Raw genomic sequence first — 23,108 nt, 5'->3', positions numbered from 1 at the left:
TGCATACTATCCAAAATAAGGTTGGAATGGCAAGTCCCCAGCGATCACACAGGTGAATGGCCCAAGTCGCATGTGAACTGGAGACGGGGGGGTCGAAGGGGTCCCCTCAAGCAAGAGTGAATATAATAATTAAATCTGGCTACTGGGGGTCTATGCCAAAATGAAAAAGAATGTGAAATCGAGGAAAATAAAAAATAAAAGAATGCAAGCCGCCACACCCACTTACGTGACCGCACACCCTCACAACACTCACCTTTATGCCGGGCACCCCCATACGGAACGCATTTGTTGCATCGCCCTAAGCATTGCCAGCCTGGTGTGCCTCTCTTCTGCTTTCCTTTCTCATCTCCAATGTAGCCACAGTCGACTCGGGTATCGGAGGAGTTGAAGAGAGACGAGAGAGGGGTGTGCGAGGAAGTCGGTGATGCGTAGGGTGGCACAGGTGTGCTTTGTGTGGCACAACGGCGAGTGCAGTGAACACTGCACTCGCCTGCAGTGAACAGGTGGATGTGGTGGCTCACATTCCTTTCTTTTTCTGGGATTTTGCACCATTTTTCCTTTCGGCACAGGCACCCAGTATCCAGATTTAGTTGTTATAACCGATAATGTGGCATGGGATGATTGTAGTAATCGGTTTATTTATCTAGGACACATACAGAAGTTGACAGTGCATTAGCTGCTCATTGTTATATCCAACATATTGTCAAAACCAATATCGTTATAAGTGGGTTCAACTGTATGCAAACAACAATTTTTGCATCTTCACTCAAGTATTGCTGAAGTGCTAAAATATATATATATAAGAAAAAGACATCCTTACAGTGCTGAGCCTTTGCATTCGGTGGGCCAAAGCATCCCTCTGGAATTAAAAAATATAAGAGTGTGTAAAAGAGCATGAATACCATAGGCCTGAAGAAGAAGACATTAGAAGAGTCACAACCACATGAACAAAAGAGACAATGAAGCAAGAAAAAGCAGAGGGGTAATTAATTATGAACTATGTTTAATTGAAATATAGAAATAATCAGTTAAAAACGAATGAAAGTGGACAAAACGGTAAAGTGCTACACGTGGGAGTTGAACCCACGTCTTCCACATTAAGTGTGTGGTGCTTTGACAGTTAGGTAAGCTACCGCAGCAAACGGCATACGCAGCCATATCGCCATCGCCTCAGCCTGGTTGCTGCTCGCATCGCTCTTCGCAGTTTTGGCCAAAGGTTGGTTTTCCCTCCTTTGCCGCCCTCTCTCTTGTTGGTGGACCTTTATAAGTGTTTCGTGCACCCGGCCGAGGTCGTTTGCTGTGCTGCAAGGCCTTCCTTTTGACGGGATCGGCGTGTGCTGGTGTGTCATCGGACGGCGGCTGGGCTGATGGCTCATACCCACTAGTGGGATATGGCTGCTGTTCAGCCTACCGCAGCTGGACCTTCCACCGGGGGCGACCCCACTTCGGCGGGTTCTTCTCCGCGATCGGGCGGCTCTGTCTTTTCGGTGGTCGGGGATAATGCGCTTCGTCAGCTGAGCCTGGAATCACGCGAAGGAGACCCCCCTGCTGCTGCCTCTGTTCATGGTGGTGAGGTCGACCTGCCTTCTACTGCCCAAAGCCGTGTGGATGGCGCGCTGACGGCGTCTTTTCATCGCGCCGTCTCGCTCCAGAAGGACATTATGGACATCCTCTTTGATTCTCAGTGTAAAGTGACGAACGCCCAACGCTCCCTCATCCTTGGACATCTGCGGCAAATTCTCCAGGAGTGCGCCGATATGAGAGCGGTGGCGGCACGGCAGTGCGGGCGTGCTGACGCACTTCGTGAGCAGTTGGCCCAGCCGCGGTTGGGTGCTGCGGTGTGTCCCGGGGCGGACGTCCGGACCGGGGCTCTGGCGTCCTATGCTACCGTAGTCCGCGAGGGTGCCCCTACAGTCCTCGGGGCGCCTGCTGGACTCGCTGCTGCTGCGCCGTCCTCGACGTCCACCCTGACTGAGGGCGCCACCGACACCCACTTCAGGCGAGACCATGAACACATTATGTTCTTCTCACCTCTCGTTCCCACATCCTCTGCCACTCAGGACATTCATTCTGTACTTAAAGCAAACATTGACCCGGTCAAAGAACAAATAGGAGCCGTTACTATTCGAACGACTTCACATGGGCTGACAATCCTTTCCAATGACAAGACATCAATAGACCGGCTTAAGGCTGCCCTTGAACGAAATCATGTGACGAACACCACCATGTCAATTCGCTTACCGCTAAAACGTAAGCCCCACATTAAGTTAACGGGGGTTGATCCTGACATCCCTGCCGCTACTTTAGTTGCGCAACTCAACGCCCGCAATCCTGGCTTGGACTTCGATATCTCATTATGCTCGGTACGTGTATCCATTAAAGAACGCTCGGGTAACTTTTCCCACGTGTTAGAAGTTCCTCCTTCGGCGTTCCGCTCCCTCCTGAGCCGCGGGCGCGTTATGGTGGGCTGGACTTCGGCAGCGGTGGTCGAAGACCTCCATGTCCCCACCTGTACGTTTTGTGCGACTTATGGTCACCCTCGCCGTGCCTGCCCCGTGCGACAGCAGGAGGATATGGCCGTCTGCACGCGCTGCGCGGGCCCACATCTTTACCCTCAGTGTACTGTTCGCTTGGGAGACGCGGCCGTGTGTTGTAACGAGTGCCGCAAGGCCGGTTTAGCAAGCACGCACCCTACTGGGGACCGTCTCTGCCCTCTCTTAGCCAGCCGGGTGGCCCGCTTAAGGGCTCGAACCGATTATGGCTGACGCCTCCCACGATGCTCCTGGGTCGCCGTGCGACGGCTTCAGTGTAGCGGATGGTTGGTCCCGCACTTGCACGCAGTGGTGGACATATCCACTGCGCTCGCGTGCGAGCCTGGTGCTGCCGTGCGGCGTCCTCTCTGTTCTGCTCCCTTTTTCTCCCCTGCCTCTCCCCCTGATCAGTGCCTCTCTCCGCCTCCTGTCCGATCTTCTCCCTTTTGCAATCTCTCGACACTGTTGTCACCTCCTCTCCGGGGTGCGTGTGTGCGAGGACGCACGCGCATGTTTCTTTAACGTGCTTCCCTCTTCGCCCCGGCATCAGTGGCTTTTAGTTGGTTTTAGCCAAGATGCATAACCTTAAGTTCTTGCAGGCTAACATTGATCACACGAGGGACGCGATGAAGGTGTTGGTCGACCACATGGACCGGGGCGGGTTCACTTTTGCCATTGTCTCGGAGCCGCACATCCGTGATGGCAAAATTGCCAATGTGCCCCCTTCTTTAACCGCTTTTCATGCACTGGAGAACCCGCGAGTACTGCTCCTGGCACGCGCTCCCGGTTTTGACTTATTCCCGACGTATATCTCGCAGTACGTCGTTGCGGTCAGTTGTGCTTGCCCGGGGCAGGATTTTATCATCGTAGCGACGTACGCCCCACCGCATCGTCCTATAGACCCCATCCTCGATGAGCTCTGGCAATGCTTTTCACGGCATCCTTCTCAAAACTTTGTTTTGGCAGGCGATTTTAATGCGAAGCACGAGCTTTGGGGCCCTGTAGGTGGTGATATACGGGGCGTCCAGCTGGCCAGTTTTGCTAGTGGCAATGGTCTTCAGGTCCTGAATGACCCCGCCTCTGCCCCTACCTTCGACACACCCTATGCCAGTTCGTGGATCGATGTTACGATGCTGTCCATACCTTTAGCCAGCAAGGGGTACATCTGGACAGTATCGGACGTGGACACGCTTTCGGGCCACAGGTACATTGAATTTTCCCTTTGCGCGGCTTCCGGTTTTCCCATCAAGCGTCTAACCACTTATGCGCAATGCGAGATGCTGCGCGTCTTGCAGTGCTCCGACTGGTTCGCACGCGTGGTTCGTTGTGCCTTTTCCACAACCCTCTCGTTGGAATTGGTGTTAACGAAATTCTATTGTCTGTATGATGCGCTTTGTCGCAAGCACATGAGAGTAATTCGACAAAGGGGTGAGCAGGCCAATGCTTGGTGGACCCCACAATTGGGGGAGGAGCGGGCAAAAGTGCGCGCGATGCGCCGCCGGGCTCAGCGGACAAGGGACCCTGCGCTCCGTACTATTTTCCGGCAGCAATATGCCACCGCTTTCGCGGTGTACAAACATCACATCCGGAATGCGAAGGAGAGCTTCGAAAAAACTGTCTGTCGTGATCTCACGGCAAAAAATCTATTTGGCAAACCGTTTAAACTGGCATTTGGGAAGCACGTCGCACAGTTGCCCCTTCCCCCGCTCACTCTATCTCCGGAACGTTCTACGGTCTCTATTCTCGACTCTGCCGCGTTGCTCTTGCGGGAGCATGTGGCGACTGACGATCCGGCCTCTGACGGCGAGTTCCACCAACGCCTTCGGCGGCTCACCGCTTCCCCCTATCCGTGGCACCACAAGGACTGCCCGTTCAGCATGGCAGAGGTTGAACATGCCATCTTGCTGGGCAACCCTCGTGCGGCGCCGGGGCCCGATGGCCTCACAGGCATGTTTGTCCGGCAACTTTTTCAACAGCATCCCTACTTCTTTCTGGCTGTCTTTAACAGTGCTCTTAAACTGGGCCACTTCCCCTCTTGTTGGAAGGTCGGCAGAATCATTTTTACATTAAAGCCTGGTCGTCCTTCGCACCTTCCATCTGCATATAGGCCCCTTGTTATGAACTCGTTATTCGGTAAGATTCTGGAACGCTTACTAAATTCCCGCCTTTACCATTTCCTGCACTCCAACCATCTCCTTCACCCCCGCCAGTTCGGCTTTACTCATGCTCGTGGTGCCCTTCAGGCTCTCTACGCCTTGCGTCAGAGGCTGTGCGCCCTGAAATCCTCCAAGACTCCAGCCGTCCTGATTTCCTTAGACTTTACTGGGGCCTTTGACAGCGTGTGGCACGACGCGGTTCTTTTCTTCTTCCGCAACCACCGCTGCCCGATCAACCTTTACAACCTACTCCAGTCCTTCTTGATGGGGCGATCAGTTGTCTTTCGCTCGAACGCGGGAGAGGTGAAAGCGCGCTCGTCGATTGGCACCCCTCAGGGATCGCCGGTCAGCCCTCTCCTATGGAATATAATTATCTATTCCCTTTTAGACCTTGACCTTCCTGCGGGAGTACATATACAGGCCTATGCGGACGACACCATTCTCCTCGTTACTGGGACGTCGCGATTGCAACTGCAGGCCTTGGCGGAATCTGTCCTTACCTTGGTCTGTAATTGGTCTCGACAGACCAAGGTTCAAATTAGTCATCCCAAATCATTCTTTGTCTTCTTTAACAACGGTCACATTGGCACGTCAAAGCGCCGACCGTCTATCCGCTTGGATGGCGCTTTTCTGCAGTGCAAAGATCGCATCAAGCTCCTTGGTGTGGTCTTTGACGACAAACTTAATTTCTTTGCCCACGTTGACTATATTAAATCTAAATCAGAGGTCCTGGCTTTCCGATTACTCAATTTTATCCGCTTACATCGCGCGCTTCCTCCGGCACTTATTTGTCGGCTCTACCGACAGGTCCTGCTGCCTGCAGTTGCATACGCGTCCCCAGTTTGGTGGCCTCCCTTTCCCTCCACCCACCTTACTACGCGGGTGCTGTCTGCCCAGCGGTCCCTTCTGGTGGCCATGACGGGCGCGTACCATACGACGCGCACGTCGGCCCTTCATGTTCTCGCTAACTGTCCCCCCCTTACTGTGGAGCTCGATCGATTGGCGGCGGAGTTTTCCCTGTTTACGCTTCGACAGGTGACTTATTATGGGGTCGAATCCTTTCATCCCTGCTTACTTGACTTCCCCTGCGACCCGTGGCGGGAACACCCTAGTGAGCGCATTCGGTTCCCTTTCACGCGCCTCACTCCCGAGCAGGCGCTTAAGCTTTCACAGGCCCCGGTCTACCATGTTTACACGGACGGTGCCTTCACCACTACGGCGGCGGGCGCCGCGTTTGTAGCTTTCAATCGGAGTGGTCCAGTCGTCCGTGTGGGCAAGTACCGGGTCGTTGGCGCTTCTAGTGCATTCGGCACGGAGCTTTGTGCGTTTGAAGAGGCGCTGCTTTATGTCGCAACCTTGCACCACACCGCGTACTTGTATTCTGACTGTCTCTCACTTTTAGTGGCCTTGTCACGATGGCGCTGTGAGGGGGAGCAGTTACGACGCGTTAGAGCTGTGCTGCGTCTCCTGGCTCACACCGGACCTGGTGTCCGGTTATTTCACGTACCAGGACACCGGGGCGTACTGGGGAATGAACTTGCAGACACTGCCGCATCGTCTGCGTGCACTACAGGTGCAGTGCGTACGAGCGCCCTCTCTATACGCTCGATCAGAAAGCGCTTCTTTCAAATCGCAGCGAACCAGTGGCACGACTACTGGCAACGGGAAGGACTGGGCACCAGCCTCTATGCTTGGGTGCCCAGTGTCCACTCGATTCCTCGTTGGTTCCTCCTCACCGCCTCCTTGTTCACCTTTTCACGGGACATGGGCACTTTCCCTATTACCTACATCGCTTTCACCTCAGTGCCACTAATCTCTGTACCTGTGGAGCGGAGTGTGCGGGAGTGGCACATTATTTTTCCGCGTGCCCGCGTACTGCGTCGATCGTGGCACAACTGTGCGCTCACTCGCGGTTCGACCAGGTGACACCAGCAGTCTACCCGGAGTTGCTTCATACTAAACGACACCGTGCATTATTATTACAGTTTACTCTTGCCATCGTGCGCTCTGTGCCGGCACACCCTGCCACAATACCTTTTCCGGATGCCTCATAACTTCCCTTCCTCCCTCGCTCTGGCAGGCCTTCATGTTACTTTTGCATGTCTGTTAGTGCCCTTGGCACTGTACAAGCCTACCGTGGTGGGGTCTTTACCCCGTTGCCAATGGTACTAACTACATGCTTCATCTCCATTACCTCCTTCCTTTCTTTCCTATCCTTCTCCTGCCGCGTACTATTCTCTCTTCTCAACATACCAGCACGCTTCCAGGTCACCACCAGTTCCTCCAGGTCACCACCAGTTCTTGCTGCTCTGAGCCTACTCCGGACCCTGCCTCTGTCTCGGCGAGCGGCAATGTACCGGGCTCCGCATTCCGTCCCTTGGCACACCCGGCGGGAGACACTACCACCGGAGCCGACTAAACTCTATTCGCACTGACTTGCCATAAAGCTGCAGCCTCGCAATGATCGCGCATCACTGCCGGAGCCTTCGGCTCATTACACCCTAAAGGAGCCTGCACCGGGTCGCTATGTGCTGCTAATCCTGGCGACTTACTTCGTCTTCTACTACTTCCTCACTGATTTCATTGGCTTCAGCTCCGAATTTTTTTTTTACATATTGGCTTTTGTATGCAAATTTCCTATGGATCATCTCTCGTGATGATCCCTCATTTTTTATCTTATAATTGGCGTTAAGCCCGTTATACTGCAAGGTGGTGCGGGCCTTCCCCTTTTTCTTTTTCTGTTTTTTTTTTTGCTCTGGGGGAAACACTTAAGCCCCCCCCCCCCGCCTTCCTTCAACTACTGCCAGTAGTGGTGCTGCTGTCCAAACATTGGACAGTGACAGAATGGGCTTTGAGTGTCTGCACTAGCTTCATGACCAAACTAGCATAGTGCTACTTCGGTAGTGCCCCTTTAACCATTCTTCCACATTGGAGAAGTCTGCAGTATCAGGCACTTGCTATTTTTTCCTCTGTAACTGTGCCGTAGATGTGTTATGTGAACATATGTATCAATAACGTGTGCACAATGTAAAAAAAGTAATGTGAGAGTGGCTTTCAATCAGGCTGCTCATCCCTTTTGTATCAACACAGCAGTGAGATCTGGATTTACCTCAAATTTTAGGGCTGGACATCTTGTAGCTTGTAAATGGGCAGAGGAGAGGGGGGGGGGGGCACAGGAAGAACTTACACGCAACACTAATTTTTCTCTTTCCCTTTTCTTCCTTTGATACAAGCATTCTGATATTTTGAAAGATACATTCAACAGTTTTATGTTTTGACCAGCTTAATGAAGGAAACATAACGCAGTGATACTGCAATTGGCAAATGTCGCTGTCAAAATATGCGCCGGCGATTTGCCGGCGCATATTTGCCGGCGCACATAAATCTGCGCCAGGTAACAGGAGTACCTCCTGTGTGCATGTGGCAGTAGTAAAGAATTGCAACGCTAGTTTTGCCTCTATTCGCTAACTTATTTTGCTTTTATTTTTGTATGGTGAAATACAGCGCTGCAGCTATCTGAAGTTCTGGTACCTCCCTTCTTTATAACAACATCAAGATGGCAGCATTGCGTAAACAGAAGTGCTATCCCGCCATTCGTGGCGCGATAGCACATCCGGAAGCCCAATTTTCAACCCAATTTTTGTCAACCACACACAAGAAAAAGTGTGATTTTCTCAATTTCTCCTTCACATTTTCTTGCAATATTTTCCAAGATATTAAAGGAGCATCACAAAAAAATATACATAATCAGAAATTTTGAACAACTACTCGAACTGCCAAGTTCTGCCTTGAGCTTACTAAACCAGGGCAGTGGGTAGCATTTCCCCCACTGTGGAAATAATTTGAGTGGTTATTTGTGATTTAGCGTTGTCTGAGGGGCTTGTTCTTCTGCATTTGAGAGATCAGACGCGTAAGAAAGACTTGTAGCACATGGGAAGGCTCAATTAAGCAAATGCCCATAAACTTTGTTTACGGGCAAGTTCTGCGCCCTGAGGAACCTGTGTACTAAAAAAAAATCAAAGAACATGGTATTTAACGTCCTGGAACTTCACTGTGTGTCACCTGCATGCTATTACACAGTGGAGGGTTCTGGATTAATTTTGAGCACCTAAGGTTAATGTGCACTTAGATTTAGGCACAAAGTTAGTTAAAAAAAATTACTAGAGGGAATTCTGGCAGCAGTGTCTGTGGCTGCATGCATGGCGCAAGTTGAGTCAGCATGACGATTACTAGCTGTACATGGATTTGCCTGAACTTTGTCCCTATGGTGTCAAATGGCTCTTATCAAATAGATTGTTTTCAACAAACTATTGCATTAAGAAATGCAACAATTCACAATTCAAAGTGATTGTGCCTATATGCAGTACTATATGCAGGAGTGCTTTAAAATTTGGGCCCATAAAGGCAGATTAAGCATTCTAAACAAAGCCACAAGGGCATCTGAAGCTGCAAGCACAAAGATCAGCCAAATCCATGCGTTAACCATCATTCCCATGGCGGCTGAACGATTGCAGCCTGAGTTCCTTCTAGTAATTCTAGTATGAAACTCTACAAATCAAAGTACTACACGAGCGTTTCTGCGTTCCGTCGGAATGCTGCCACAGTGGTTGGGAATCGAACCCACAACCTCACAGTCAACAGCAGAACGCCATAGCCACTAAAACCTGTGAATGCTCCCGCAACAAGCCACAATGCATGTTTTTCTTTTAACGTTCCGCATGTGCTTGGTAAAAAAAGCCCCACCCCAGCATCCCACTAGCCACTAGCCATGCATCATGGTGCCACACAAGGCCACTGGTGGATTGAGGGCACTGGTGTTACTGCCACCTTCCTTCAGTTGTACAAACTGCTTGCTCAAAGGAGTCCATGGAATGTGCTTGAAGAATTACTGGCACATATACTCTAAGTTGCAAAAGCTCTACCATATGCTTTTCACGTGTAGAAGCTTCACACTTAGCGAGTATCATGAAATTCGGGGAACGTAAGCGGTCATAGTTTGATACTGTACTGCGTTTCATACATAGCAGGCAATGCTGCGGAAGCTACGCAAGTATAGTGTGATCATTTCGAGTGCTTTGGAGCACAGTAGTTTTTAATCTGCAATGTTTCCTATGAAATAACTACTTTGCATATTTCAACTACTACTTGTGGATGCAGATTTACTTCAAATCACATATTGCCTGTGCATATTTCACCCTTTAGTAATCGATGTACTATGGTTTGGTGGCAGTGCGAGTTATGCGCTGTGGCTGCCGCTCGCCAGAACATGTTACGACGCTCGTGTGGTGGTAAATAGGTTTAGATCTATGACATCTTTAATGTAATAAATACGCAATGTTTTGTGGCGTAGAAGTATGCAATTTTATTTTACTTCGAATTGCGTGGCACTTACCTATTCTCTTTTATTCATATGTGACATGCTGCTTTTTCATCACAGATGTGAACAGTGATAGAAGTCACTCCAGCCTTCATAGCATTACCTGCCATGAAACAGAGTATAAAGTTGTCTCGAAATGGTCAACCTGGTATCACTGACATTGTTGTGGTGTCATGACGACGAGCTAAATTTGCCAACATTAGGTATCAATAAGGCAAGGTGTGGCTCATAAGAAGACTAGCAAAAGTGCTGTGTGTGTGTTTCTTCTGGATGCACTTGTGCGTGGCAGTTGTGGCAATCGCAGAAATGGAGTGAGTCACTGCGCTCTGGCATCATGGACCATCCACTTCCTGGCGCTGAAACTGGTCTGTAAAACAAGTACCATTACAGTAGCTGTCCATTCTCTTTTGCTAAGGTTTACAGCATTCTCACCTAATGCAAAAAATGCTGACAAGTAGAAAACATCACATCAGTACTTCTTTGACTGTTTAAGATGAAAAGCAGTGATTTTGTATGCGAGCAAATATGCAGACGTGTGCTTTCACCTCCACAGGTGGCGGCACCGGTCGAACACGAAGCTCCCGTGGCTCCCTGGGCTTTGGGGGCTTTTTTTCGGCCTTCTCCTGTGTTAAGCTCGAAGAATCTGCCTGCACAGACCACCAGTAAAATCAGCACACTTCTGCCATTCCTGCAGAACATATTTATTGCAACAGCAGCTATTCCCTCACCATACCAACTTTGTTAAAAACATTTGCAATCCTGCACAAGCTCGCCTCACTGTATGCTAGAATACGGCAAAGATGACAACAGTACAATGACAATGGCAAGGATGATGATAGTGTCATGATCACAACAAGATGACAGCAATGGCATGATGACGAAGGTTCCAGTTGATCGTTTGTGAACAAGCATTCATTTTATGCAATCAAGAAATAAACTTTCACTTGTTATGAGCTCCTTGCAACTGCCTTGCCATCTCTCATTTCCTGCATATTTTCTGGCATCATTTGCAAATTTAAGACTGCACAAGGTCACATGCCATGGCATCGCAGCATGGAAGGAGTTGTATAATTCAACTGTAAAATGTTGCTGTAGTGGCAACATTGTAACTGTAAAATGTTGCAATGTTGAGTGTCACGTGTCTCTCCTATAATGATTAAAGGGTTGATGGACTAGGGCACAAGGAATCATGGCACAGGATAATGGAACAGAGAAATGGACAGCACAACCCTTGTTTTGAGATTTAAACTACTGTTGCAGTATAAGGCATACTCCTAAAATCAAGTTTCCGATGCTCCATTTATTTGGTTGTAAGCTAGCCCCAAACTTTCTTTCCAAGCATATTTCATAGTATGCAAAGATGTGTGTTCTGTAGGTGCCAGTACAATAACTAAATAAGCACAACCACAATAGTGTAACAAGCAGTGCTTAATACTAGGGGTATGCGAATATTGAATATCACTGAATGAAATCGCAAACTTTTGGAATAATTCTATTTGTGAATCGAATAGCTACAACTGGATTTTTCGACTATTTGACATACTCAATGTAGAGTTCCGCACAGTGCCACATGCTGCATGGGCCACGGAGCCCCTTGTTGCCCCCCAGGCAAGCGTTGCATTGCATTTTCGGTGCAAAAGGGGCACCATGAACGGGCCAACAGAGCTTGTGCACTGCAGCTTTGAGCAGAACAAGTGGTGCTGCCTGCGACGTAGAGTGCCGGCAGGTGCGGGCGAAAGCATGGCACCTCAAAAGAAGGACACGGAATCACTGTCAAAAAAGAGTGGAACTCTGTACTGTTGCATGCATGGTTGCCACAACAGCTACACAAACACCACTGGTAAGCTCCCAAGGATAAAATTTTAAGGATTTCCTGGGAATTGTTACGAGAAGGAACGATGGGAGCGCTGGATTCGGGCATTGCAACGGGCGAAGTAAACAAAGATGTGCTTTTTTTTGCTATCGTTGGAAATTGTTGGGTCCAGCATTGGATGCGACGATGGTCACAGTCAGGCACATGAGAGGTCCATGCAGGGCATAAGCTCAGACTTTTTGACAAACACAGCCAGGACCGAGGCGTATTTACACCGTCGTCAGCATCCAGCCACATTGTGCAGCTTGCTTTCACAATGTGCCTTGGATGTGAAGACAATTGGGTAATAAAGAATGAAAGAATGAGAGAGAGGGAACAAAATAATGATTGTTTTGCTTGCCTGAAGCTGCAAGTTGTAGTCAACGCATTTCATTTGTGCGACACATCTGCCAACGTTGGAGGGATCCACTGCACTCATAATTTCTTCACTAACGCCATAAACATGACCACTGGTGTAAAGATAATTGCTTTGGAGCAAGCTGCCTGTTTTCAAACACTGTTCCGCATTTTCAATTCTGTGAAATCCACATAATAAAATGCGCTGCTGGTTTCGCTTTGCCGTTGCTCCCGTAGACCAGCGCTGTGCACGGCAGAAGCGACGAGAGCGCCTGCAACAAGTGACGAAATAATTGCACACGTGGCCGCTGCTGCCAGTGCTGGTTGTTCTAGCGCCACCGCACCAGCTCTCGAGCCCCATAGCGCTTCCCAACGTCGGCCCGATGCAGAGATCACACCCACAGTGCCCGAACCCTGCAATTCACAGAACAGTACTGCATTGGCTGGTCTGCCATCGTCGGGACAAGGTTCGTCCAGGTCGCCAGGACCGATTAAAATTATAATGTGAGGCAGACAGAGGGAACGGCAACAAAAGCAGAGCATATTTTGTAAAGTGTGAAAGCATGCATGACGATCTAGCCGATTAACTGCCGATAGGTACGCATATCGCATTATATACGGGCACCGACGTTCTTCACGCCACTTTGAGAGTCGTCAATTTGACCCGCACGTGTGATCTTGGGACCGATCACTGATGAGCTACCTGTATGAACATATTAACGGCAAGCAGGCCACGACAGCGTGAGGCCCATTAACTACATCGGCCAGTGGTGCATTCCCATCACGGCCACACTGCTTCGGTCATTAAGCCTAATTGGTGCTGCTTCGTCAGGCATTGGCAACTAAATATAGTTTTGGTTTGGTAACGAATCGACACAGATCTATGCACAGCAGCCATGCGACACTTGGAAAGCTCATAAACGGCCTTGCAAGCGAAACCGAGAGACAGCGGATGGAGGAGGGCGGGGGTAGCAAGCGTCTCAAATTTGTCAAGAGCCTCCAGATTTCAAGATATATATATATATTTATTTATTTATATATATGTATGGGGGGGGTATTATGTGCCAAAACCATGATCTGATTATGAGGGATGCCGTAGTGGGGGACTCCGGAAATTTGGACCAGCTGGGGTTCTTTAACATGCACCTATCTCTAAGTACACAGGTGTTTTTGCATTTTGCCCCCATCGAAATGCAGCCACCGTGGCCAGGATTCGATCCTGCGACCTCATGCTTAGCAGCCCAACACCATTGCGACTAAGCAACTGCAGTGGGTCGTTCAGATTTCAGGATGCTTGACAGGTGGCAAATCACGCCAAACCTCACAATGAAATGACGCAGATGGCTCCGGCTGTGTGCGGAGCAGTGATCCGAGTCGCATGATGCGCAATCCTATCGTACATTGCTCAGATTGGCTTTACGATAGCCCACCTGCCATAAAGCTGGGATAGCCCTTCTGCATTTTGGAGAACAGGAAAGCAAAACTTTTTATGCAATAAATAAAAGATACCCACAAAACAGGTACACTATTAAACTGAGAACCTCATTGGTATTCAGAATGTCACTAGTCCATTAGTTTCATAGGAAGAAAGCACTTAATTTTATTCAACAGAAATTCTACTGATAAAAAAAAAATATTTCCCAGAGCTTCTTATACTTCAACTGAGCTGTAATTAGTGCTGGCATACTAATTTGTTATTCCCTTTAATAAGAGTAGGCCGTATTGTTTATCTTGATTTCTATGTATCTATGTTACTGATAGCTTGCTAGGTTCTTGTTATGCAACGCTGGACACTCCCATGCATGTGCAGCACCACAAGTTATTGTCTAAAATTTGTAAGTGTTAAAATTTTGAAAAATTTTCTGATATTTGATATTCTGCCTTTTTTTTGTTGATTCAATTCAATATTCGATTTAAAATCTACCATCTGGTATTCACATGTTCCTACTTATTTCTCAATGAATGTGGCACACAGAGACTAATTCAGATCCTTAACTAGATCAAGCAGAAATGGCAAAAATATTTTGATCGTGTTTTTTTCATTTAGAGGGCTACTTGTGCAGTCAGTGGCAATGAACAACAACACATACTAACGCACCAATGAGCGATAACTTGATGGCAGTATTTGTCAGCAATGTGGCTATAGTCTCCCAAGTTGCCAATGCACCATGGTGATCCTTCACCTTGGCGTGTCCCAGCAGCTGCTGACTAATCATGTTGCTATATCCTATCACAAGTTGTCGAAAGATTACTTCATTTCTGATCGACCAAATACAAGCTCACAACAGCCTATTGTACTCAAACAGACTGAGCGAGTAACTGAATTGCACCCTTGCAGAGATGTTGCCTTGTTGTCTATGTACATTTCAGCTGACCACCAGAATAAGGACAGCGCATTGCCCTACGTGACCTTTGCGTATAATTATTCACCTCATGAGTCCACCAGTTTCTCTCCCTTTAACCTTTTGTTTGGTCGGCATTCCACTCTGCCTTTGGCAGCCAACTACTAGATAAAATATAATACACCAGAGATGCCGTTATTCGGGCTCGTACGACTCATCAGATTGCCCACAATCGTCTTACAGCACCTCAGGTGTCAAAAAGACCTGCTAGAACAGTTGCCACCAAAACCTTCAGTTCTCTCCTAAAGCTCCCATTCTGTGGTCTCCAAGTCGCCATGTTGGCCTGTCTGAAAAACTGCCTTAACATTACGTGAGGCCCTACCAGGTATTGCAAAAACTAAATGGCACAAACTATGAAACAGGGTGTCTATCAAGTTGACATTTTCAAATTCCCTGAATTTTCCATGTTTTCCCTGAGTGACACAGAACTTATTTTATGTCAAGACAGGCTGACACCACGTTGCCAGATGCTGTCACTCTCAAGTAAGCATTATAAGAAAATAAAAAAAAACTTAATTCAGCTTGAATAGTAAAGAGCGGTGTTTATTTTATTCAAAATAGAAAACGGAAGGTAGGAGGATAGTAAAATGCAAAGCAAATATCTTCTAAAAAAAAATGGTAAAGGACATTGCAAATCAAGTCGAACATTTTCAAATACAAATAAAAAGAGATGCATACAGAAGCAAATATTTTCGAAAATGAGCTATTTCTAGCAAGTGATAGCAAGATCATTGGTATTAGGCCCAACCTTTGTCACAAGTGAGATTTTCTCAGCAGCTGGAAAGTTAACCTCTACTCTCCTCACATACTCTCAGCCCACGCAAAATGCCTGTTTCGTGTTTCACTGCTTTCAAGAGTTTATTTTGGTTTGGATGAGGGTCACCTGGATCTTTGCGTCAGCCACCACTTTGCTTTTTGAGCTCAAGCTCCTTCAAAAAAGAGGCGACACAGTTCCTTTCCCGATCATTCCTCAATGCGACAGCCACTTCTGCTCTTGTCCTCATTCCACCGCATGTTTTCCCCACAAACCATTTGAAGCATCCTTTTGGTCAGTTGTACAGTCAACGTCCGATTCTTTGGACTCCCTAGGTGCCATGAAAACATCCAATAAATCAAACCGGGCCGTCCGAAAAAAATTGATGCATGTCTTTTACTGCCCTTAATGGCTCAAATCGTCACAGGCACGTCCAAAAAAGCTCTGAAGGCCTGCAAGTACACCTATTAGGCATATCGGCGCTCGTACTATGACAGGAGACGGTGGGTGTACGCGTGTATAGTTATGGAATATATACTGGTGTCCCATGACAATTGCCCCTTCCCACGCTTGTTAAGCTTCACCGCAATACTTCACATACGCTTCACCGCGTAACATCGCTGTGCGGAGGCGAAGCTGCCGTTCGGGATCCGGCATTCTGCAATGTGCCATGCTTTCTAAGCTTCGAAGCCAATCATGAGAATTACAGAGGCGGAGTCGGTGCCATTACTGAGAGCGGCGAATTCTTTCAAGGATAAACATGGCACGGAACCGCGATAACCTTAACAGCAAACGTCGAAGCAGCTAAGCCTCGCGTTGGTGGCTACGGCTTCCAGCGGATCTAGGTGCAAGAGCGCTGGTTCGAGACGGCGAGATAATCAAAACGGCGGTGTTGGCTTTAGTTAATGCCGTTTCGGACCTGCGGTCGCGGCAAAAAGTCCGGTAAATCGGACAGCGAAGGGTTATTGCGTCTGAAATTACAGACGTTCTTATACATTGACTTTACGGGCACTCTGCAATGAAGTTTGCCAGTACATGTAGCGTAACCTAGCAGCGGCGGTGTGCACCCGCGGGTAGGCCCTCGCCGTCATTACACTATTGTCCGTCGTGTGCTCAGGCCCGCCTGAAAGACTGTTTTCCGAATTTTCCAATGGATTCACCGCGCGGCCTCTTGGCAGCTCCTTCATGAGAAGTGTGAACAGAAAGAACATGCGCAGATACTGCTGTGTTAAGGATTGTCACAACCGCGAAGGGGACGTCGGCATCAAATTGTATCGCTTCCCTTCAAAACCGGATGAAGCATTCCTGGCGGCTGAAGTGGATCGTCGCGGTTCGTGTCGGTCTTGCGAATTTCTGTCGAAGTAAGACGTAAATGCAAAAACAAGAAAACAAATAATAAAGAACCAGCAGCGGCATCCCTTAAAACACACAATAAAGTGTCAACTGCATAAAAGCCCATGAACTGATTCCCGCTGGGGTAAATCAGTTTAGATAGTCGTTTAGCTCGTCTTGCTCCAAAACAAATGTGCAATGGTTGTTACGTGTCAAATCTAGATGGAGCTTTGTACACACTGTGCTTCTTCCTGCGCCAATATCAAGACGCGAAAGCTGGAACCGAGCTCATTCGTGCCGATGTTTTCTCGAGTTTAGAACAACAGAACTAAAGTTGGAGTACACTGCAGCACACGTTGAGTATTCGAAAATTAACATTTCTCTCGCGCATGCTAGCGCATATTTGTTCAGTCTTAATGTTTAGTCTCAGACGATTGCTCTCTATGATGCTTCAGTGGTAATTCCCTCTCACATTCAAGCACGAACTACAATACCAGATTATGCTTGAGGCACTTTGTCAATGGAGAAAAAAGCACTTACCTGCCAATTCACCAAAACCTCTACAATTGTGAGGTGCAAGGCACGCTCCGAGTAATGAAGTGACAAATGACAGTTGAAAGACGTCCACAGCCGTATTTGCTCACTTAAGTGGCGTAAAATGAGGATTTGTTAACTCACTTTGAGTTCATCGTCGTAAGCATGCTTGCTTTGGTGTGACAAATACTTAGCGACCTGGCTATTGCTTAATGGCTATGGTGTTGGGCTGCTAAGCATGAGGTCGCGGGATCAAATCCCGGCCATGGCGACCGGATTTTGATGGGGTCGAAATACCAAAACACCCGTGTAATTAGATTTAGGTCTATGTAAAAGAACCTCAGGTGGTCCAAATTATTCCGGAGTCCCTCACCATAGCGTGCCTCCTAATCAGATCGTGCTTTTGGCACCTAAAACATCATAATTTAATTTAAGCATCTCGCGGTGATGTTCGTGGTGTTTACTTTTTTCACGCGATATACATGGTTGTAGTCGGGAATTTGACGCCCTTTCTCAAGCGTCAGTGGTCCAAAATGAGCCTCGATGTTTTTGATTGACTTAAAACTGCAATTTAGAACGTCCGACAGGTTTCAAACGAGCGCCACAAAAGCATACCTCCATAGCAGTGGCTGCCTCGGTGTCGCACGCAACTGACACGGTGGTGCTGACGGCTGAGCCGATAGCTGCGCTGCCTGACCATTGCAGGAAGCCCATGGGACATGTGGTGGTGCCGCAAAGCTGTCTGCATTATCAGGCGGTTCCCTAAAATCAGGCGTCCGGAAAATCGGTCGCTGACTGTACACTGGCAACTCCTCCAGCCGACGACACGGCGCCAAAGACAATTAGTTAAGATTCCTCTCTTTTACTCGAGCCAGCAGTAGGGCGACTTTCATTCTCGTTCAATAAAATGACAGCTAATTTGCCCTGATTGAAGCACAAATTCCCTGAGTTTTCCTTGAGTTTTTCCAGACTATTCGATATCCCTGAGAATTCCGTTTTCCCGGTTGGTAGACACCCTGAATTGAAATCACCTCTGTTGAAACTACCCCATCGTCTTCACAGTTAAGAACCAATGTCCGCCTAAGTGTTATATTTAGAACCATACTGTTTGGCCACTTCGTTACATTCTAGCAACTGCAAGGATGGTGCTCCAGCCCTTTGAGGGTCAGTTTGTAGAGCTATTTGAGAAAGACGACCCTGTGTGAAGAAGCAATGAAGGAGGCATGCCGGGTCATTTAATTTATCCGCTAGTGTAACACCTTGTGATTCCGCCACTGCACCTTCATGTGTGTACATATATCTGGGCCAGACATTTCCCCTCTATTACAATACCACGCACTCACTGTTATAACAAACTGCCCAGTGCATTATTTGTAATATAACACTGTTACAGATGTAGAATGGATTTATTTACAGAGAAAGGGGTAGAGAAGACATGGGACGGTCCTAAACAGCCGATCACCCAAGATCACCCAAAACCCTCACGCCGCTTCTTCTTCCTCTTCCACGCTCCTCAGTGCGGCGTTACATTTTCCTCTGGGGCAGACGAAGCTCACCGAGCGAGTTAGAGTGCGCCTTGATGGTACGGTTTCAATTGTGCAACAAGCACAACTTGCGTCTTGCATGAACAGTGGTTATCAGCCATTACTTTAGCGATGACACAGGTTGCTTCACTCAAGCATTTAAGAATGATGAGCGGGCCTGAATACTAGAAGAGAAGCTTTTAGCAAAGTCCCCTTTTCCGAACCAGTGTCCACAGCCACACAAAGTCACGAGTGACAAATCTGACGGGCAGATGTTGTGCGTCACAGCGAGCCTTAGCCTAAACATGCGACGATAGGGTTCTGAGCCTGGCATGTCGACGTGCTTCTTCGGCACGGCACAATATCTGCGCGACAGAAGCATCGTCGTTAGGTGAAAAAGGAAGTATGGTGTAGGGAAAACTTTGAGGATGGCGAGCGTAGAGAAGAAAGGTGTGTGTCCTGTGACTTCATGATTGGCTGCGTTGCAGGCATACGTGATGAACGTTAATACGGCATCCCAGTTCTTACAATCCGCTGAGACATACGTTGAAAGCATGTTGACGAGGGTACAGTTTGTGCGCTCGGTTAGACCATTGGTTTGCGGATCGTAAGGCGTGGAATGGCGATACTGAGTTCCACAAAGGCGTAGCAACTCTTCCACGACGTCAGCGGTGAAATGCAGCCGCGATCACTTATCACCACAACAGGAGCTCCATGGTGGAGGATAATCAAATGCAGAAGAAACCCCGAAACATTGAATGTTGTAGCTGAGACAAAAGCCATTGTTTCAGTATAATGTGTTGGTGCTCCAGCCCTTTGAGGGTCAGTTTGTAGAGCTATTTGAGAAAGACGACCCTGTGTGAAGAAGCAATGAAGGAGGCATGCCGGGTCATTTAATTTATCCGCTAGTGTAACACCTTGTGATTCCGCCACTGCACCTTCATGTGTGTACATATATCTGGGCCAGACATTTCCCCTCTATTACAATACCACGCACTCACTGTTATAACAAACTGCCCAGTGCATTATTTGTAATATAACACTGTTACAGATGTAGAATGGATTTATTTACACACACACGAATGTCCAGTGGCAGCCAGTGGAAGACTTGGGGAAGGGACTGAGAAAATCTATACCCACTTTCTCAGAAGGTGAAGTCGGCGGTCTAACTGGTTGCAGAGTTCCTACAGGAGCTGTAGTCAGTTGTTTGTGGTGTTGGCAGACATCACAGTTGGTGACATACTGCTTGGGGGCCTTCCATGATTGAGGCCAATAGAAACATTGTCGGAGGCGGTGGAGTGTTCAAGTGAATCCAAGGTGACCGGATGTAAGGTCGTTGTGCATGGCCCAAATTATAGCACGGTGCAGGCATTTTGGGACGATGAGCAGCAATGGAGCACTGTTGTTTGAATAATTCTTGTGGTAAAGCAGACTATCACAAATCACAGATAGAGTAGCTTGTTCAGATCTATGGGTTGCATTAATACTTAGCTTTAGTGAATGGTCGTGCTGTTGTTCGTTCTTGAAAACAGCAAAGTCAGAAAAGTCTAATGAGGTTGTAGTTAAGTAGTCGTTGAAATCATCATCATCAGTACCCTCGCTCTGAGAGGGAAGACGAGATAAGCAGTCGGCATCTGTGTAGCACTGACTGCTCTTGTAAGCAACATAGAAGTCATATTCTTGAAGACGCAAGCCGATCAAGCCAACTGCCCAGCTGGGTCACATAGTCCAACCAGCCAGCAGAGAGAATGATGGTCGGTGGCAATCTTGAAATGGCAGCCATACATATAAGATCTGAACTTGTGGATGGTGAAAACAACAGCAAGACATTCCTGTTCCGTGACTATATAATTGCTCTCTGCTTTTGTACACGTACGACTAGCATACACAATAACGTGTTGGCGTCTGTCATAAAACTGGACGAGCACAGCACTAACGCCCACACCACTTGCATCAGTATGCAGTTCGATGAACGCCTCTGGATCGAAATGGCGGAGAAGCAGCCCAGAGGTGATCAAAAACTTCAGCTGCTGGAAAGCAGTCTTGCACTGAGCACACCATATGTAGGGAGTGTCCTTGCAGAGTAAGTCAGTGAGTGGACAAGCAAGCTGGGTTAAGTCTTTAATAAACCTGCAAAAATAAGAACAAAGGCCCAGGAAACTTCTGAAGTCTTTCACTGTCTCCGGCTGCTTAAAGTTGCGAACAACAGAAATCTTTTGGGGATCTGGCCGTATACCATCCTTGTTGATGACGTATCCTAGTACGAAGGGTTGACGGTCACCGAAACGACACTTAAGAGTTTAAAATGAGGCCAACCTGTTTTGGATGCAGTCCAAAACAACGTTGAGCCGCTGGTTGTGCTCATGGAAAGTTCGGCCGAAAGTAATCATGTCATCTAAATAACACACACAAATCTCCCCTTTGAGACCGCGGAAGATGCGAGTCCATAAATCACCCAAAGGTTGCTGGGGCAATACATAAGCCAAACGGCATGATGTTAAATTCATAGAGTCCATCAGGTGTAACAAAAGCGGTCGTTTCTATGTCAGACAGACGCATTGGTATCTACTAGTACCCAGACCGGAAGTCAACCGACGAAAAGTATGAGGCAGAGTGAAGGCAGTCAACAGCATCGTCAATGCATGGTAAGGGATACAATTCTTTGTTTTTCTTTGTGACGGCATTCAGGCGGCGGTAGTCGACACAAAATCTCCACGAGTTGTCTTTCTTTTTCACTAGTATAACAGGAGCTCCCGAAGGACTGCAAGACTCCTGAATGACACATTTCTGCAGCATGTGTCTCGACCTGTTCGGCGATCACTTTTCTTTCCGTGAGAAATATGCGATAGCGCGTCTCTCCTCCACGCTCCATGCACCTCCAGTGTGGCATTACAATACTATAAGCAAGGTATACTTGCAATATCTCTGTTCATTATGATGACATGGCAAACGTCATCATATAACAGGTCTATACGAGGTGCCAAGTCACTGCACTGTTCTACAAAATTTAACAAGTGCAGAAGTAACAGATGAAAGTTAACTTGAATAAATTTGGGTGCTTGCCTCACAAGATCAAGGAATTGTGCATTCGGAACTATCTGGAAGTTTCTTATCTAAAAATATTGTTATGGGGAGTATTTACTCAACAGTAAATGAATAGCACTTGGCTAGTCAAGACTGCACAGGGCACACAGGTTTGAGCAGGTTTTTCAGTCCAACAGGAGAGACTCTGACCCGGCCCCACTACAACATCTTTGTCTTCGCCACTGTTTGTGACATTATCCCCGGCCGGTAAGGCACCGTCCCAGTGCTGGTTGTGGTCAAAATGGGTTATTACACTTCTAACGCTTGAGGTGGCAAACATTTACCATGTCACTTCGTGGTGTGGCCATCAATGAAGTGGATGTCATGGGAGTTATCTCATAGGTGACAGGAGTCACCTGGCGCAGCACGTAGTAGGCCCCGATGTACTGCAACATTTACTTTGGCAGAGGCCAACACGAGTTGGGAGCCAGAGAAGGATGAGAGAGTCCGGTGGAAAAGCGGTACCCTGGTTTTGGCGATCGTAAATGGACTTTTGTGTGGTCTGCGATGACGAGAGCCGAGCGCGGGCTACTGTGTGTGTGACAAGCTCAAGTGTGATGGCATCTTTCACATAGGAAGCCATGGACGTGGACACCAGATCAGAAGGGAGCAAGGCGTCAAAGGGTAATAAGGAATGGCGGCCAAACAGCAGAGGGTGAATAGCCGGCAGTGTCATAATGCGATGAGTTGTATGCAAATGTGATGAACGGAAGAGCAACGTCCCAATTGGGGTGATCATCAGAAACGTACATGGAAAGCAGGTCAGTCAGTGTACTGCTGAGGCGTTCAGTGAGTCCATTGGTTTGAGGGTGATATGAGGTGGTGAAGTTGTGATGAGTAGCACATGATCGAAGTAGATCGTCAAACACACGAGACAGGAAGTAGCGACTGCAATCTATGAGTAGGTGACGTGGAGCACCATGTTGGAGGGTGACGTTGTACAGTAGGAAGTCAGCTACATCCATGGCACAGCTGGTTGGCAATGCTTAAGTAACTGCATATCGCATGGTATAATCTGTAGCGACTGCAATCCATTTGTTGCCTTTCGTGGAAATTGGAAAGGGTCTGAGCAAGTCCAGGCCCACTCGATAAAATGGTTCGGTTGAAACATCAATTGGCTGAAGGACATCAGCAGGTTGAGTCCCAGGTTTCTTGCAGCACTGACACAGGTCACAAGATGTTACACTGCGGTGAACGGAACGATAA

At 47.9% G+C, this 23,108-nt stretch overlaps 1 protein-coding gene across 3 annotated transcripts in view; it reads right to left on the bottom strand.

The window, feature by feature from the left end:
* Positions 1 to 23,108, bottom strand: part of LOC142568047 (uncharacterized) — a 136,329-nt gene that overhangs the window by 79,121 nt on the left and 34,100 nt on the right. For all 3 annotated transcript variants that reach the window (XM_075678125.1, XM_075678126.1, XM_075678124.1), the window contains 2 exons: positions 10,610 to 10,711; positions 821 to 859 (listed from right to left, as the gene is read on the bottom strand). In XM_075678125.1, coding sequence (XP_075534240.1) covers positions 821 to 859; positions 10,610 to 10,711 — 141 coding nt within the window. The remainder of the gene's footprint in view (positions 1 to 820; positions 860 to 10,609; positions 10,712 to 23,108) is intronic.

Source organism: Dermacentor variabilis, unplaced genomic scaffold, assembly GCF_050947875.1.
Source record: "Dermacentor variabilis isolate Ectoservices unplaced genomic scaffold, ASM5094787v1 scaffold_16, whole genome shotgun sequence".
Classification (NCBI taxonomy): Eukaryota; Metazoa; Arthropoda; class Arachnida; order Ixodida; family Ixodidae; genus Dermacentor; species Dermacentor variabilis.
Note: the sequence above shows the minus strand (reverse complement) of the source record. Positions and strands in the feature narration are given on the sequence as shown.